The sequence below is a fragment of the Taurulus bubalis genome (genome assembly GCF_910589615.1).
Source record: "Taurulus bubalis genome assembly, chromosome: 16".
Classification (NCBI taxonomy): domain Eukaryota; kingdom Metazoa; phylum Chordata; class Actinopteri; order Perciformes; family Cottidae; genus Taurulus; species Taurulus bubalis.
The window spans coordinates 4,940,370-4,959,626 of record NC_136604.1 but is presented as its reverse complement, the minus strand read 5'-3'; the positions used below and the strand labels follow the sequence as shown (position 1 = coordinate 4,959,626).

General features: G+C 42.0%; 2 protein-coding genes across 2 annotated transcripts; one reads left to right on the top strand and one right to left on the bottom strand.

Moving 5' to 3' along the window:
* Positions 1 to 747: 747 nt before the first annotated feature.
* Positions 748 to 6,514, top strand: fbxl6 (F-box and leucine-rich repeat protein 6). Its single transcript, XM_079231572.1, has 9 exons — positions 748 to 1,301; positions 1,936 to 2,094; positions 2,213 to 2,276; positions 2,842 to 2,973; positions 3,483 to 3,590; positions 3,705 to 3,818; positions 4,154 to 4,385; positions 5,309 to 5,552; positions 5,758 to 6,514. Exons 1-9 carry the CDS (start codon positions 763 to 765, stop codon positions 5,885 to 5,887), a joined length of 1,722 nt encoding a protein of 573 aa, XP_079087698.1. The 5' UTR covers positions 748 to 762; the 3' UTR covers positions 5,888 to 6,514.
* Positions 6,515 to 6,658: 144 nt separating this feature from the next.
* eppk1 (epiplakin 1) lies at positions 6,659 to 18,316 on the bottom strand (the record flags this gene model as incomplete). The annotated part of the gene is made up of 1 exon (XM_079232456.1): positions 6,659 to 18,316. One exon carries the CDS (start codon positions 18,314 to 18,316, stop codon positions 7,445 to 7,447), a length of 10,872 nt encoding a protein of 3,623 aa, XP_079088582.1. The 3' UTR covers positions 6,659 to 7,444.
* Positions 18,317 to 19,257: the final 941 nt, after the last annotated feature.

Sequence of the window (19,257 nt, the reverse complement as noted above, 5' to 3'; positions counted from 1 at the left end):
GCACGACATATACAACACCCGCCTCACCCGCAAGGTGGCCTTGATTGTGAGCGACCCCTGCCACCCCTCACACGGTCTCCTCAGCCTCCTGCCCTCTGGTAGTAGATACCGGAGCCTCTGAGCTCGCACCACCAGGCTGTCCAACAGCTTCATCCACCAGGCTGTCAGGAAGCTGAACTCTCTCCCCACCGTCCCACTCCGTCCTCTTCTCTAGACTCGCATGTCTGGATGCTGCTAAGGAGTCACAGTCATTTATTTATAGCCCTTCAGTCTAAATAGTTCCTAATTTATGTTGTCTATATGTCATAGTCTTAATAGTTCCTAATTTATGTTGTCTATATGTTATATGTTGTTGTTTTAACTTTTAAACAGTTTTTTTTCACTTTATTATTATCACTATTGCACAATTCTCTATATGTTGGACAGAAGAGAAACATACTTTCGATCTTCTGCATGTTTGCATATTGCACAAAATTGATTATAAAACTGACTTTGACCTTTTGACTTTGATTTGTTACTAGTACTGCAATAAGATCAGGACAAATAACATAAAATAGAAAAAACTTAATTTACATAAATCTACTTAAAACATGTAAACCGGAAATTCATGTTTTTTGCCAGCAAAATATGTAAATATGCTCTCCCATTCTTATAAACACAGACTGGTCTTATTCTATTTTCAGATGCCGATATGTCACTTTGCCGCCAATGTCTGACTGTCTTTGAATGAAGCTCGGGATAAAGAATCAATAGTGGCACATAATGGACTCCCCAGAAGCAGTGGCTGTAACCCACAGTGAAAGAAGAGAAGACACAGCGCCAAGCACATCAAATACGTCTGGTCAAGGAGAAGATGGACCAACAAAGCCCAGGAAGGCATCGTTGAAGAGGACCAAAGGGAAGCCTACAAATGCAAAAACCAAGAAGCATAAAAAGGCCCGAGTCTCCAGGCCGGCCCAGCTTGACTACACCGTCCATCAAGGGGAAGACATGCTTCTTGTCATATCGAGTTCTACTTCTCAGTACGATGGTTCGGCCTGGGCTCCCTCAAAGAAGGGAAGCAAAAAGAAGAAGCTTACTAAAGGAAAAGGGAAAGCTAATCGGATTAAGAAAAAAAAGACAGTCCGTGTAACGCCTAAACTGGCAAATGAGCCAGTTGCTAAGGAAAAAGAGGACACTAACTTGTTTGTGCCACAGAAAGCTACAGACCACAGATGGGGTCAGAGTCTTCCTGAGGAGGTGCTCATCAGTATTTTTCAGATGGTGGTCGTCCAAGATGGAGCTGTGCCATTTCTCTGCAGGTAATACACATATTTGATCTGATGATTCCTGAATACTTAAAAATTAGAGCTTTATATTATGACCTCATTCATATATAGGGCATAAGAATAGCAGATCCTTCTTTATAATATCGTCTGTCGACTTTCAGTGGAAACACATTTTGAGTATATGATCATGGCTTTTTTGGTATATAGCTTTACAAAATGATGTCCAAATTAATGATTCCAATCATTGTATTTAAACTCTAGCAAAGTAAAGTTCTGTCTGTGTCATGCATAAGAGTTTTACAAAATTGCAAACATTAAAATTTCATTATGAATACATTATCATTATGTTGTCACTTTTCATGCCCGTGTGGCCAGAGGCATTATGTTTTTGGGTTGCTCGTCCAAAATTCCTGAAGTCTGTACGTCCGTCCGTTTGTCTCAGGAACGCCTAGAGGGAATTCCCTTCACGTTGGGCTCAAACGTCCACCTGAACTCAAGAAAGAACTGATTTGGCCATAATTCATATGCTAATTATGACATTTTCACACAAATAGGATAAAGTGATGACAATTTGGACACTCATTGATGTGAACTGCAGCTAGACTGATTGGCAGAGGCATTCAACAGCGAGGTGGTCATTCTGGTTTCGTCTGTGTTTCTGGTGTAGGGTGGGCAGAGTTTGTCGTCTGTGGAACGCCGCGGCCTCCAGTCCGGTCCTGTGGCGTAAAGTCACTGTAGGTCACTGCTGGAGTGCACCAGGGAAACTCCAGCTAGCTAAAACTGAGACGAATATTAAGGACACTTTCAACTGGCTGGCACAGAACAGGTCTGTGTTATTAGTTGTATGTGAGCTGCGATGTCGTGTGTGCTTATCTACCTGTTTTTATATTTTGGATATCTTTTTTTTTTTTTTTAAGTATAAACTGCAGTTCTTTACTCTCTAGATTCTCTCAGCTACGAGACTTCTCTCTCTGTCACTGGTCAAAGAATGTTACCTATGCAGTAGAGGTAAGTCGTCAAGACTAGATATCTGTCCTTTTCAAGATACTATTATGTAAGCTTAATAAGCTTCTGAACTGAAAAGATTGGCTATTTTGACATTGATCATGTTTCTGTTATGTTTTTTCCAAAAATATTTGCTGGAGAATTTTATTTGTCATTCACGACAATGAAGCTAAAGAATATAGTTCTTGTTTGACAATTTTAATGCATCACCTTGGGCTCAGGGAAATTATAATCTGACATTTTAAATACAAGACAATGAATTGAGAAAATAATATATAATCTGTTGATGAATCAATCGTGAAAGTAATTAGTATATGTAATTATTTATATATCTCTATATATAATTACATATACTAATTACATATACTAATTACTTTCAATATATACGACATATACATATACACACACACAAACGCATCTATATACAGTATATGTGTGTGTGTGTGTGTGTGTGTGTGTGTGTGTGTATATATACAGTATGTGTGTGTATATACCGTATATACATGTGTTTACAAAATATTGCCTGACAAATAATATGCTTATCTGCTTCTGTTGTGATCAAATGTAGGTTGTGTCGCAGTTCTGCCCTCACCTTCGCTCCCTCAAGCTCTCCTACTGTACGGGCCTGACGGCGACAGCCTTCCACACACTTGCTCTACACAGCCGGTCTCTGCAAAGCATGGATCTCCAGTATTCAGAGGTACATCAAGAACCAGCTCAGTTGTTTTAGTTTCAAGGTAAAACGTGTTGTTGGTGTTGGTGGTGGATTTATCCTAAAAGGTATCTGCAGCCGTCAGCATTAAACCTGACCGCTTCAGGTTAAGAATATTCATTAATTTATTCAGGCAAACTTTTCTTGCCTACTTTTCCAAATCTTAAGCAACACCCAAGTCATTTTTTGTGAAAACAAGTCACAGGTTAAGTCAAGTCAGTAGATTAGACTAGTCAATTTAAGGTTGTTCCTCCGTCGTCTATTTTTGGACTTTGAGTTGTTTGCAGCTGTGTGGCTACTTAAATAATGCTCAAGGACTTCCACAGTATGTTTGTCTACTTATAGGAATGAATAAAGAATTCCCCAAAAATAGGATCTCTAAATAATTCATAGTTATTGACTAATTTGAAACACCAGTCACAGGTGTTCATTTACCACCTGTTTAGGTACATGCATTGATAATTTGTATACATTTTTGTTTATTATTTTTGTTGTAGTTTCAGGTTGAGGGACTCCTGGAGTACCTCAAAAATCATGGGAGCCAAATCAAACAAATTTTGTTCACTCATGGACCAAAGAATGACAGACTTCTGACTGCCATCACCGTAAGACCCACATCCCCTCTCTCTCCCGACTGTATGCTTTTTATTGCATGTATTACACAAAGCCCACGGACAGATGAACATTGTACAATCATTAAATGGTATTTGTCTCTTCAGAGGGGGAACTGTCCTGATTTGGAGTGGCTGGAGGTCAACACAAAGCTCGACAGTAAAGATTGTGAACTTCCCGTTTGCATCCAGGCACTACAGATAGCATGCCCCAAACTCAAGGTAAACAAATGATCTCATTTTTCAGTTTCCTACATTATATGTGATCATTGTGACAATATGTAAAAGTTACTGGATTTCGACAGTAATTGTGTGATAATTTTATGTAACTGTATTTTTCTTTCTTTTGGGGAACTGCTAAATAAATAAACGGCAGATACATTGAAAAGAATAATTGTTAATTGCAGCAATAAGTTCTACCTAGTGATACTTTTAGCCCTTTCCGTGTGACATGGCGGTGGATAATGAATCGGTTTACTGTATGTGTAGACCATGTGTACCCATGAAACTTGTTCCATCTAGAACTTGTATTCTACCTCTGTTGTACTTCCCATCAGACCTTCCGGATGCTGAATGTCAGACCTCTGCATAAGACGATGCGTAATGCTGCAGACTCTACATCAGGCTTCCCATTGCTGGAGGAGCTGTGTATCGCAACCACCTCCTACTCCTACATGACAGACAAAGACTTGTGGGATATCCTCTTTGGCTCCACCAGGCTGCGGGTGTTGGACCTGCGAGGCTGTTCTCGAATCACACCATCCGGTCTCACAACACTACCCTGTCTTGGTAGGACTGATGCTGCATTCACACCAAACGCGGCGCGAATTTGACGCGCGAGTAGGGGGGCGGGGGCACGAATGACGCGTTTGAGGCGGGGCGAACAGAGCGCTTGACACGCGAGTTGACATTTTCCAACTCTGGCTAAAAAATCGCGTGACGCTGAGTTGTGTCAGCCAATCAGCTTTGAGAAGCTCCGCCCCTCTCCCCTGCCGTCCTGCCGTTGCTGAATCAAACTGCTGCTGAACAAGCGCTATTATGAACCCAGACATGATGGAGTTTGCTGTTCCGACGTATGTGGAATTTACACAACAAGTATAAAGCAGAACTAGTGGTTATTTCCATGGTGGATGGCGGAAACAGTAGCTGTTTTTACGGAGATAAGCCAGACGCAGTTCCTGGAGAAGTCGGTGAAATTCACCGAGCTGTGTGCGGCTACGGATGGTGTTAAGAACCCAAACACGAAGGCGTTTGACGTTCCAACGTTTTTGGGAACTGAGAAATAATGGTTATTTATTCCATGGTCGAAATGATGGCTCTTTTCACGCAGAGAAGCAACAGAGATAAGCCACGCCCCCTTTGGTGTGAACACACTTTTATTGTCGAGCGAGTAAACTGACGCAGCATAAGTTATGCAACCTATACTTTAACTTTGCTCAATTTGGAGATGTTAAGTTACTTATGTATGGGACCTAATTTTGGGCTCGTACTCACATTTTATCCACAATGACTTGAACCTTAATTTGGGGTCGAAATACGACTTTTGCTCTGCTCTTCTTTATTCTTGATACATTTTAGCTCTTGTACAAATATTTATTTTATTTTATTTACTAATAAAATACCCAGCTACTGTATGTTCATAATATTAGTGATCTGAAGTTGTATCAAATACCCATTTGTGAATCGATACCACCTACCTTTGTTTTTGGCAGAGCTTGAGTGTCTGTTCTGGGGACAGTACTTCAGCAGCAACGTTGGGTTGCCATCACCTAAGAAGGGGCTTCACGCGGTGACCCAGAAGTGGAGTCGCACACTGCAACAGCTTGACATCGCAAACCAGCTCTTCGCCGAGGAGGACTTGGAGATAGCGATGAGTCACCTTGCTTGCGGCACAGAGGCGGATACGCTGCGTTCACTAAACCTGAACGGGACCAGGATCACAGCGCCTGCCCTCAGGTACTCAATGCATAGTTTCCCCTCTCAACTCTCCCAGTCCAAATAAACTATGACCCAGACAATCTGCAGTATGAGTAGGAAACAAGTATTCCCTTTTTGTAAAATATTGAAAACTGAAAGTTTAGCATTGTCATTATCTCATTAAAATTATGAATTCATTATGAATTATTGTCATTAAAAAATGCTGTGTACTTTATTTTTGCAGGCCAGTCATCGGCCAAATGACTGCTCTTAGCTACCTCAACCTTTCATCCTGCCGTTATCTTCCAAGAGGACTGAAGAGAATTTATCGTGGCCAAGAGGACATTCGCCAGCTGCTGGACAAATTGGAGTAGTTGTCATATTCATTTGGTTCCAAAAATAGTTCCAGACTTAGGTGAATGCCTTAAAACACGCCTCTTTGTGAATTGTGTGGTTCAAGTATGATGGATTGTTGTTTAGATATTTTACCATTTTGTAAATGTTTTTTTTTTACCTGGATACCAGACACATGAAACAGTTAATGTTACTGTTCTTTAAAGCAAGTGTGTGGAATCTACTGAGAAAACCTGTTGCTGCTGTATTACTGTCAGTTAATACAAAGTAATAACACTGTCTACGCTACATGAAGCTTAAGGGTGACATTGACTTGTTTAATTGAATACATTTATATGAACTGTTAATCTACAGGGACATTTAGTTGTGTATACCTGGGTTTGACTCTTTCTTTTTAAATGCATTTTTATACCAGACACAAGTTTGTCAAGAAATATTTGACATGTTATTATGAAGTTTGTTGTATACTGTCTTTCCACTAGAGAGTGCTGTACACTCAAGGTAAATGTACAGAATGACAGTGGGGTCATTTTTGCTGCATTCATGCTTTTGTTGAGGACACAGAATCAAATGTTTCCAAGTTAGAGACATACTTTACTCTCTTACAAATTATAAATGGTTGCATTTGATTGGCTTTATTGTTGTTGAACGGGAAGTTGTATGGGTGCTATTGGGGCTCTACTAGTTTTCCAACCCACATGAAGACTCTTCAACCAGGAAATGAATTACAGCATGCATTGTTATGAACTAAAACACATATAAATTGTTGAAAGAAAGACAAGACATAGTGGTCACATTTCACTTGTTTATTTGACCACACAATGAAACAGTTGAAGCAGGACAGCTTTTGTAATAATAAAATAATAAAAACAATGAAGGCCACTCAGCTGTATTTTATCGTGTTTATGTACTGTAGATATAAGACCATTACGATTTCTTCATGAAAGACATTTTACATTTATAACTAAAAGCATTAAAGGTCCCATATGTATAATGTATAAGTGATATTAGAAATTAGTTCTGCAGTCCTTGGGAGGTTTTTAGCCCATTCATTCTTAATTTATCTAGGTTAAAGAATGGCTGAATTCCAATGGACTCAAAAGGTCTATATTATAGATGGTCATAAAACATAGTAACCAAAGGACATCTTCCTATAAAAGCATAGAATATTTTGTATAATCCATTTCTAGAAAGTATTTAGCACAGTACTGTATGTATGTATTTTTCTCTCAACTCTGTTAATCAACAACTTGAAAGGCATTGTGTAAAAAGGTAGTACAATTATTTTGTGACCAAGAAGAAAATATGTTAAAGCACAGTGCACAATCTGATAATGCATGCAAAATACAAGAGTAAATGAATGATCGTAGAAAGCTTTACTTTCCTTCACCTGTGCAAGGGGAGTAAACTGAGGCCAGTGATGGGACCTGTGATAAACATGTTGACCAGCTGAAGATAGGTGAGATTCTCTTTTGTGTCGTCATCAAGGTCAGAAAAAATCTGGTTAATTTGTTCATAAAAGTAACCTCTTGTGTATGTCACCTGTACAGGCACTCTGTGACTGTATACTGGGTCAATTATGAGGAAGATGAGGTTGACGTGGTTTGCTCCTGAATGATTGTCAGCATGATTTCCAAGAAGCGTTCGATTGTGATTGATCCAGACTTATACTTCTGCACAAGCTCCCTCCTCTTCTCCTCGGTGATGTATTTGGAGTAGAGCAGATCCCACAGAGACACTGTTGTTCCTTGATATTTCCCTTCTGCTTTGGTTGTTGTTGTAGATTTCAGAATTAGTTTTGTTGCCTCATCAACAAAGAAATACAATTCGCCTTTCTTGGCAATCACCAGTAGGCTAAGGCCTGTGATGGGATCTGTGATACACCTCTCAATCAGTTGAAGATAGGTGAGATTCTCTTGTGTGTTGGGGTCAAAGAAGCCCTTTGTGTCGTCATCAGGGTCAGATAGAATCTGGTTCATCTTTTTGTCAAAGTAACCTCTTGTGTATGCCACCTGTACAGGCACTCGATGGCTATGTACTGGGTCAATTATGCCTCCAGTGGCAATTTGCGCTTCAAGGAGACGGATTCCATGATCTTTGACTATGAGATCTTTTTGCAATGCCTGGAACAACGAAATTGTGTCTCCAGTGTAGGGATCTTTGTATCCTGTAACTGCCCTTTCTGCTGAAAGCAGCTTATTTTTCCATTCACTGCCAACCACTCTTTGAGCTACAGCTTCCTCTACAGACAGTTTCTTGTTCTTCACTGGGTCGATGACAAAGCCAGTGGCAGCTTGGGCCTCCAGCAGAACCAGAGTGGTACCAGGAGTCAGCAGGCTTTTGCTTTTGGCCGCATAGATGCTGAGGGTCTCTTTGGTGGACTGCAGGTACACTCCTGCAATGCTGTTGGTCCCTTCAAGGTACTTACGCACTGATTCCATTTCACTTACTTCTGTCACTGTGACGCTGCCAGTAGTAAGATTTTTGTAGAGGTCTTCGTTGATGATTTTTGATTCAAGCAACTCTGCAGCAGTGACATCCTTTCTGATTCCATGGAAGTTTTCAACTTCATTTGTCTCTGTGACTGTAGTGGTGATGGTAGTTGTAGTTGTGCTGCTGTCCACCGTTGTTTCTGGTGGTTGGCACATGACCATTGATGAAGATGAGGTTGACGTGGTTTGCTCCTGAATAATTGTCAGGATGATTTCCAAGAAGCGTTCGATTGTGATTGATCCAGACTTATACTTCTGCACAAGCTCCCTCCTCTTCTCCTCGGTGATGTATTTGGAGTAGAGCAGATCCCACAGAGACACTGTTGTTCCTTGATATTTCCCTTCCGCTCTGGTTGTTGTTGTAGATTTCAGAATGAGTTTTGTTGCCTCATCAACAAAGAAATACAATTCGCCTTTCTTGGCAATTACCAGTAAGCTAAGGCCTGTGATTGGATCTGTGATACACCTTTCAATCAGTTGAAGATAGGTGAGATTCTCTTGTGTGTTGGGGTCAAAGAAGCCCTTTGTGTCGTCATCAGGGTCAGACAGAATCTGGTTCATCTCTTCGTCAAAGTAACCTCTTGTGTATGCCACCTGTACAGGCACTCGATGGCTATGTACTGGGTCAATTATGCCTCCAGTGGCAATTTGCGCTTCAAGGAGACGGATTCCATGATCTTTGACGATGAGATCTTTTTGCAATGCCTGGAACAACGAAATTGTGTCTCCAGTGTAGGGATCTTTGTATCCTGTAACTGCCCTTTCTGCTGAAAGCAGCTTGTTTTTCCACTCACTGCCAACCACTCTTTGAGCTACAGCTTCCTCTACAGACAGTTTCTTGTTCTTCACTGGGTCGATGACAAAGCCAGTGGCAGCTTGGGCCTCCAGCAGAACCAGAGTGGTACCAGGAGTCAGCAGGCTTTTGCTTTTGGCCTCATAGATGCTGAGGGTCTCTTTGGTGGACTGCAGGTACACTCCAGCAATGCTGTTGGTCCCTTCAAGGTACTTACGCACTGATTCCATTTCACTTACTTCTGTCACTGTGACACTCCCAGTAGTAAGATTTTTGTAGAGGTCTTCGTTGATGATTTTTGATTCAAACAACTCTGCAGCAGTGACATCCTTTCTGATTCCATGGAAGTTTTCAACTTCATTTGTCTCTGTGACTGTAGTGGTGATGGTAGTTGTAGTTGTGCTGCTGTCCACCGTTGTTTCTGGTGGTTGGCACATGACCATTGATGAAGATGAGGTTGACGTGGTTTGCTCCTGAATAATTGTCAGGATGATTTCCAAGAAGCGTTCGATTGTGATTGATCCAGACTTATACTTCTGCACAAGCTCCCTCCTCTTCTCCTCGGTGATGTATTTGGAGTAGAGCAGATCCCACAGAGACACTGTTGTTCCTTGATATTTCCCTTCCGCTCTGGTTGTTGTTGTAGATTTCAGAATGAGTTTTGTTGCCTCATCAACAAAGAAATACAATTCGCCTTTCTTGGCAATCACCAGTAGGCTAAGGCCTGTGATGGGATCTGTGATACACCTTTCAATCAGTTGAAGATAGGTGAGATTCTCTTGTGTGTTGGGGTCAAAGAAGCCCTTTGTGTCGTCATCAGGGTCAGACAGAATCTGGTTCATCTCTTCGTCAAAGTAACCTCTTGTGTATGCCACCTGTACAGGCACTCGATGGCTATGTACTGGGTCAATTATGCCTCCAGTGGCAATTTGCGCTTCAAGGAGACGGATTCCATGATCTTTGACTATGAGATCTTTTTGCAAGGCCTGGAACAACGAAATTGTGTCTCCAGTGTAGGGATCTTTGTATCCTGTAACTGCCCTTTCTGCTGAAAGCAGCTTGTTTTTCCACTCACTGCCAACCACTCTTTGAGCTACAGCTTCCTCTACAGACAGTTTCTTGTTCTTCACTGGGTCGATGACAAAGCCAGTGGCAGCTTGGGCCTCCAGCAGAACCAGAGTGGTACCAGGAGTCAGCAGGCTTTTGCTTTTGGCCTCATAGATGCTGAGGGTCTCTTTGGTGGACTGCAGGTACACTCCTGCAATGCTGTTGGTCCCTTCAAGGTACTTACGCACTGATTCCATTTCACTTACTTCTGTCACTGTGACGCTGCCAGTAGTAAGATTTTTGTAGAGGTCTTCGTTGATGATTTTTGATTCAAGCAACTCTGCAGCAGTGACATCCTTTCTGATTCCATGGAAGTTTTCAACTTCATTTGTCTCTGTGACTGTAGTGGTGATGGTAGTTGTAGTTGTGCTGCTGTCCACCGTTGTTTCTGGTGGTTGGCACATGACCATTGATGAAGATGAGGTTGACGTGGTTTGCTCCTGAATAATTGTCAGGATGATTTCCAAGAAGCGTTCGATTGTGATTGATCCAGACTTATACTTCTGCACAAGCTCCCTCCTCTTCTCCTCGGTGATGTATTTGGAGTAGAGCAGATCCCACAGAGACACCGTTGTTCCTTGATATTTCCCTTCCGCTCTGGTTGTTGTTGTAGATTTCAGAATGAGTTTTGTTGCCTCATCAACAAAGAAATACAATTCGCCTTTCTTGGCAATCACCAGTAGGCTAAGGCCTGTGATGGGATCTGTGATACACCTTTCAATCAGTTGAAGATAGGTGAGATTCTCTTGTGTGTTGGGGTCAAAGAAGCCCTTTGTGTCGTCATCAGGGTCAGACAGAATCTGGTTCATCTCTTCGTCAAAGTAACCTCTTGTGTATGCCACCTGTACAGGCACTCGATGGCTATGTACTGGGTCAATTATGCCTCCAGTGGCAATTTGCGCTTCAAGGAGACGGATTCCATGATCTTTGACTATGAGATCTTTTTGCAAGGCCTGGAACAACGAAATTGTGTCTCCAGTGTAGGGATCTTTGTATCCTGTAACTGCCCTTTCTGCTGAAAGCAGCTTGTTTTTCCACTCACTGCCAACCACTCTTTGAGCTACAGCTTCCTCTACAGACAGTTTCTTGTTCTTCACTGGGTCGATGACAAAGCCAGTGGCAGCTTGGGCCTCCAGCAGAACCAGAGTGGTACCAGGAGTCAGCAGGCTTTTGCTTTTGGCCTCATAGATGCTGAGGGTCTCTTTGGTGGACTGCAGGTACACTCCTGCAATGCTGTTGGTCCCTTCAAGGTACTTACGCACTGATTCCATTTCACTTACTTCTGTCACTGTGACGCTGCCAGTAGTAAGATTTTTGTAGAGGTCTTCGTTGATGATTTTTGATTCAAGCAACTCTGCAGCAGTGACATCCTTTCTGATTCCATGGAAGTTTTCAACTTCATTTGTCTCTGTGACTGTAGTGGTGATGGTAGTTGTAGTTGTGCTGCTGTCCACCGTTGTTTCTGGTGGTTGGCACATGACCATTGATGAAGATGAGGTTGACGTGGTTTGCTCCTGAATAATTGTCAGGATGATTTCCAAGAAGCGTTCGATTGTGATTGATCCAGACTTATACTTCTGCACAAGCTCCCTCCTCTTCTCCTCGGTGATGTATTTGGAGTAGAGCAGATCCCACAGAGACACCGTTGTTCCTTGATATTTCCCTTCCGCTCTGGTTGTTGTTGTAGATTTCAGAATGAGTTTTGTTGCCTCATCAACAAAGAAATACAATTCGCCTTTCTTGGCAATCACCAGTAGGCTAAGGCCTGTGATGGGATCTGTGATACACCTTTCAATCAGTTGAAGATAGGTGAGATTCTCTTGTGTGTTGGGGTCAAAGAAGCCCTTTGTGTCGTCATCAGGGTCAGACAGAATCTGGTTCATCTCTTCGTCAAAGTAACCTCTTGTGTATGCCACCTGTACAGGCACTCGATGGCTATGTACTGGGTCAATTATGCCTCCAGTGGCAATTTGCGCTTCAAGGAGACGGATTCCATGATCTTTGACTATGAGATCTTTTTGCAAGGCCTGGAACAACGAAATTGTGTCTCCAGTGTAGGGATCTTTGTATCCTGTAACTGCCCTTTCTGCTGAAAGCAGCTTGTTTTTCCACTCACTGCCAACCACTCTTTGAGCTACAGCTTCCTCTACAGACAGTTTCTTGTTCTTCACTGGGTCGATGACAAAGCCAGTGGCAGCTTGGGCCTCCAGCAGAACCAGAGTGGTACCAGGAGTCAGCAGGCTTTTGCTTTTGGCCTCATAGATGCTGAGGGTCTCTTTGGTGGACTGCAGGTACACTCCAGCAATGCTGTTGGTCCCTTCAAGGTACTTACGCACTGATTCCATTTCACTTACTTCTGTCACTGTGACGCTGCCAGTAGTAAGGTTTTTGTAGAGGTCTTCGTTGATGATTTTTGATTCAAACAACTCTGCAGCAGTGACATCCTTTCTGATTCCATGGAAGTTTTCAACTTCATTTGTCTCTGTGACTGTAGTGGTGATGGTAGTTGTAGTTGTGCTGCTGTCCACCGTTGTTTCTGGTGGTTGGCACATGACCATTGATGAAGATGAGGTTGACATGGTTTGCTCCTGAATGATTGTCAGGATGATTTCCAAGAAGCGTTCAATTGTGATTGATCCAGACTTATACTTCTGCACAAGCTCCCTCCTCTTCTCCTCGGTGATGTATTTGGAGTAGAGCAGATCCCACAGAGACACTGTTGTTCCTTGGTATTTTCCTTCTGCTCTGGTTGTTGTTGTAGATTTCAGAATGAGCTTTGTTGCCTCATCAACAAAGAAATAAAACTCGCCTTTTTTTACTATGGACAGTAAATTGAGGCCTGTATTTGGATCTACGATACACCTTTCAATCAGTTGAAGATAGGTGAGATTCTCTTGTGTGTTGGGGTCAAAGAAGCCCTTTGTGTCGTCATCAGAGTCAGACAAAATCTCGTTCATCTCTTCATCAAAGTATCCTCTTTGGTATGCCACCTGTACAGGCACTCGATGGCTATGTACTGGGTCAATTATGCCTCCAGTGGCAATTTGTGCTTCAAGGAGACGGATTCCATGATCTTTGACTATGAGATCTTTTTGCAAGGCCTGGAACAACGAAATTGTGTCTCCAGTGTAGGGATCTTTGTATCCTGTAACTGCCCTTTCTGCTGAAAGCAGCTTGTTTTTCCACTCACTGCCAACCACTCTTTGAGCTACAGCTTCCTCTACGGAAAATGTCTTATCGTTCACTGGGTCGATAATAAAACCAGTGGCAGCTTGGGCCTCCAGCAGAACCAGAGATGTGCCAGGGGTCAGCAGCCGTTTGGTTTTGGCTTCGTAGATGCTCATAACTTTCTTTGTAGACTCAACTCTGACACCTGCTATACAGTTTGTAGCTCCAAGATACTTCTGAATCGATTCCATCTTGTTAACATTCTCTTCAGTTACTTTACCTTGTATAATCTGCGTGAAAAGCTCTTTTGAGATAATCTTTGACTCATACAACTCACTGGCTGAGACCTGCTTCCTCAGTCCTTTGAACTTTCTTTCTTTGGATGATACCTCTGTAATGATGACAGTGAGTATTTCAATGATCTCCTCCATTTTCATGGTTCCTGTCTTGTACTGTTCTATGAGCTGTTCCCTTTTTTGTTTTGATATGTATTCAGAGAGCAACACTTCCCATAATGTCACATCTTTGTTTTTGAATTTCCCTGCATTCATGGTGATAGTTTTGTTTTTGAACGCAAGCTCGATTTGCTCATCTGTGTGAAATACATGGGATTCCTCTTCATACAGGGGTAGAAGAAGTAGCCCCGTTTCAGGGACTTTCTCGCATCGCTTTATCAGCTCAAGGTAAGAAAGGTTTTCTTTTGTGTTTGGGTCAAAGAATCCCTTTGCATCACCAGTGGGGTTCAACAGAATTGTTCTGATTTCTTCATCCAGATGTCTCTTTTTAATAGCAACATGAATCGGAAGCCTGTGACTTTGATTTGGGTTAATGACTCCTCCAGTTGCTATCTGTGTCTCAAGAAGACGAATACCATCACTTCTTTGAATCAGCTGCTCATCCATGGCTTCAAACAGTGATATGGTTACGCCTGTGTATGGATCTTTGTAACCAGTTACCGCACGTTCTGCTGTGAGAAGTTGCTCATGTACATCTGGTCCAATTACTTTCTCTCTTGCTGCCTCATCAACACCATAGAACTTGTTTTTGAGAGGATCAATGATCCATCCTGTTGCAGCCTGTGCTTCAAGAAGTACAAGTGCAAAGCCAGGTGTCAACAAATCTTTTTGTTTTGCTTCATATATGCTCATTACTTTCTGAGATGGATGAAGCTTAATTCCAGCAATGCTCCCAGTTCCCCTCAGGTATCCTCTCACAGGTTCACGTTGGATTAGTGCCTCAAGAGTGAGTTTTCCTTCTTTCACCAGTTTGAATGTATTTGCATCAATGATCTCAGAATCCAGTAGTTGTTGTGCAGAGACAGGTTTTCTCAGGCCCATTATCATTTTGGGAGTTTCATTCTCCAGTTTTTCAATGGTGGAAATCACTGTTGTGATTATAGTTTGTGTGGTTATCTTCCTTGTTCTGTATTTCTCAAAGAATTCAAGCTGCTGATCCTCAGTGAAGTACCCAGAATGAATCAAGTCCCACAGAGAAACAGATTTTCCTGCATAACGTCCTACTGATATGCTCACAGCTGTCTTTTCAAACTCTTGCTTTATCTCCGTGTTGGTGTACACATTTGCCTTTGTTCCCACAGCTGTTGGTTTTTCATTTAGTGGGAGAAGAAACAGCCCTGTGTCCTTATCTTTTACACATCTACCCAACATCTCCATGTATGTCAGATTGGCTTGTGTCTTTGGGTCAAAAAAGCCCTTTGTGTCTTCCGTTGGGTCTGATAGGATCTTATTAAGTTCTGCATCAAAATATCCTTTACTGTATGCAACCTCAAGGGGCAAGTGAAGACACTTCAAAGGATCAATGATACCACCTGTAGCAATCTGGGCCTCAAGTAAACGAATGCCATGCTGCTTCACAATTAGATCCTTTTGCAAGGCTTGGAAAAGTGAGATCTTTTGACCAGTGTATGGATCTCTGTAACCAGTGACAGCCCTCTCTGCAGCCAAAAGCTTTTCATGCATCTGTGGACCCACCACCTTCTCTCTGAGAGCTTGTTTCACTGTAAGTTTTTTGTTTTTCAGAGGATCAACAATGAACCCTGTAGCCGCTTGTGCTTCAAGGAGGCAGAGGGCAGTGCCAGGTGTGAGAATGCCAATTCTCTGTGCCTCGTAGATGCTTAACTTCTTATTGGAGGGTTGCAGTATCACCCCAGCCACGCAACCTGTCCCTTGTAGGAAGGTTCTCACATTCTCCATTTTCATCAAATCTGTGCTTGTCATCTTTCCATCGACCACACTGTTGTATGTTTTTTCATCAACAATTTTAAGATGCAAAAGATCCACAACAGACACCTCTCCCCTGAGACCCGCAAAACTCAGCCCTGCTTGTCGTTTTATCTCCTTGTTTTCAATCATCTCTAAAACGGTGACAATGAGAAGCTCAATTGTGATTTTCCTTGACTTGAAGAGCTTAAAAAACTCCTGTCTTTTGTCTTCTGTCATATACTCCGAATTGATAAGATCCCACAGTGTTGTGTGCTTGCCCTTGAACCTGCCATACTTAACAGTAACTGTTGTTGTTTTGAACAATTCCCTAATATTTTCATCTATGCTAATTTTGCTGCTTTTGCTTTTGAGTGGCAAGAGGCACATACCTGTACTGGGATCTCGAACACATCTGGCAATGAGCTGCAAGTATGTCAGGTTCTCAAGGGTGTTGGGATCAAAGAATCCTTTGGTGTCATCACTTGGATCACTCAGAATCTCGTTCATTTCCTCATTAAAGTATCCCTTTTTATAGGCCACATGGACAGGGATGCGATGGCTGTTCACTGGGTCAATGATTCCACCGGTGGCAATTTGTGCCTCCAGAAGTCGAATTCCATGGTCTTTTACGATGAGATCGTTTTGCATGGCTTGGAACAAAGACATTATTTGGCCATCATATGGATTTTTGTACCCAGTGACCGCTTTCTCTGCTGAGCGCAACTTTTGACACATATCAGGCCCCACAATCTTTGCTTTGACAGCATCATCCACTGAAAACTTCCTGTTTCCGATAGGGTCAAGTATGAACCCTGTTGCTGCCTGTGCCTCCAGTAGAATGAGAGCAGTTCCTGGCATCAGCTTTCCTTTTTGTCTGGCCTGGTAGAGGGTCATGATGCGAGAATCAGGAAGCAGAATGCCTGCAATGCTGTCTTTCCCCTGTAGGTACACATTTACATTTTCATCTTCTATCACTTCCTTCACTGACGTTTTCCCCTTTTTTAGATCATCCATAACCTCCTGACTAATGATGTCTGCTTCCACAAGCTGTTTGGCTGTGACAGTTTCTCTGATGCCTTCAAAGAGGACAGTCGTTGTTTTCACTGACTTTTCTATGACCTCCAGAATCGTTGTGATAATCGTCTTGATGCTGAGCTTCCCCTCTCTGTACTTCTGAATGATGTCTCGCCTCTGGCATTCATCAAAGTATTCGGACATCAGGAGTTCCCACAGGGATACTGTCATTCCCATGTACTTTCCACATGTCACGCTCACCTTCTCCTCTTTGAAGGCCATTTTAGTTTGGTAGTCAATGAAGTTGAAATTTAGCATGTCTGACTTACCAAGGAGTGGGAGAAGGCACAGTCCAGTGATGGGATCAATGACACACCTTTCCATTAGCTGAAAATAAGTTAGATTATCTTGTGTGTTTGGGTCAAAGAAACCCTTTGTGTCGTCCCCTGAATCCTCTAGTATGGCGTTCATTTCTTGATCAAAATAACCTCTCTTGAACGCTACTTCTGTTGGTAGCCTGTGACTGTTGATGGGGTCTATTATTCCACCTGTGGCGATTTGCGCCTCAAGTAGGCGGATCCCATGTTCCTTAACTATGAGGTCTTTTGACAGTGCTTGAAACAGGGATATAGTTTCGCCTGAGTATGGGTCTTTGTATCCAGTTACTGCTCGCTCAGCAGAACGCAGCTTTGCATGATATTCAGGGCCAACAAGTTTGTTTTTGATGGCCTCATCCACAGTGAACTTTGTATTTTCTACAGGATCAACCATGAATCCAGTTGAGGCTTGTGCCTCCAGTAGAACTAGTGATGTCCCAGGCATCAGTATGCCTTTCTTCATGGCATCATAAATGCTCATTCTCTGATTGGATGAGAGTACAGCAATGCCTGCGATACAGCCTTTGCCTTGCAGGTATTCTTTTACTGTTTCCATCAACATCACATCCTGTGTTGTGGTATTTCCCTTCTGTAGGTCATCGAATGTTTTTTTGTCAATGATCTTTGATTCAAGCAGTTCAGTGGAGGAAATACCTCTCCGCAGACCTTTGAACGTGATGCAAACAGGAAGGAGCAACAGGCCTGTTTTAGGCTCCAACGTGCATTTCTCTAGGAGGTTTTGGTAGTTAAGATGTTCTTGTAAGCTTGGATTGTAGTACACTTTGAGCTCTGCCATCTGGTTATTGAGCAAACCTTTTTCATAGAAGCCCTTTTGAATCGCAGATTCAACTGAAATATTTGACTTCTCAATAGGATCAAACAGGCCGTGTGTGCCAATCTGTGCTTCCAGCAGCCTCAATCCATAGTCTCTTGGGACTAAATCCTTTTGCACAGCTTGGTATAAAGATATCATTTGGTTGGTGTAGGGGTCTACATAGCCATTGACGGCTTTCTCGGCTGTGAGGAGTTTCTCTTTCATCTCCGGTCCAACTATTCCCTCCTTAACAGCATCAGCAACTGGAAGTATTCGATTGTTTATTGGGTCTACAATGCCCCCTGTGGCAGCTTGTGCTTCAAGCAGAGCTAATGCTGTTCCTGGCTTAAGCAGACGTTTCTTCATGGCTTGGTATATGGTTACCTTCTCCTTTGTTTTCTCCAGTAATATGCCAGCCACAGGTCCGTGGACCTCTGTGTGGCCATTTTTCTCCGAGTCCATCTTGTCCTACACAGCTGTATAGCACAAAGAAAAATGCATTGTCGGTTCGTAACATTAGAAATATGTTGTGACCTCTTCAATGTTTTATAGTATTAGTGTATGTTAGTGTTAGATAGATAATATGTGATAATAAGTGTTGGAATTGTATGGCTATGCTGTATATTATGGGCATTTTAAAGGCTGCAATTTATGTTGCTGTTTAGTAGTGTTACACTAAGTGGTGCGTCTACTTTGTATAAATAAAAGTAGACTATTTCCCAAAAACAATGGGATTCAACAGCACCTCTGACTACAGTCTCAACATTGACCATCAAGTATAATGGACACCTCTCTAAACAGTTTCAACAACAACAAAAAAGATATATAACCTAAATGAAGGTAGGATTATTTGCGTCCACATTTGTGCAAATATTTGTCATATCCATATTATGAAGACAACAAAAAATTATTTATTTTCAGTTTCTAGCTCTGTTCTTTTCATTTTTAGTTGACAGTAGGTTTACCTGTATATCAAATCAAATGTTAGGATATTGGCCGCTCTTAAGATTATTGTGAAATCCCACAAAAGCCACAGTGGGGATTCTTTTTATTACTTTTGCATTATGTTGTAGTTGGTTTGCCTCTTTTAATTCCTTCACACAGTGCTATGCTGCTAGCTTTAAATGGTTGACCCTGTATATTTTTAATCATGCATTAATTGTAAACCCTGGTTTCATTGTGGTGCTAGTTACTGACCCCCTCCATGTCTGCATATATAGGTTAAGACAAAGCTGGTCTGATTTCAAGCTTGTATTGTTTAGCCAAGAATCTGCATTTTGTACTGTCCATTATTTATAGTCTTTATAAAAAGTATTAATTTAAGACTAATGCAATGTTTAAATGACTAAATTACCTAAAATATCTGTAAACCCTTCATAAACGACTGGAAACAGCAGCTCACT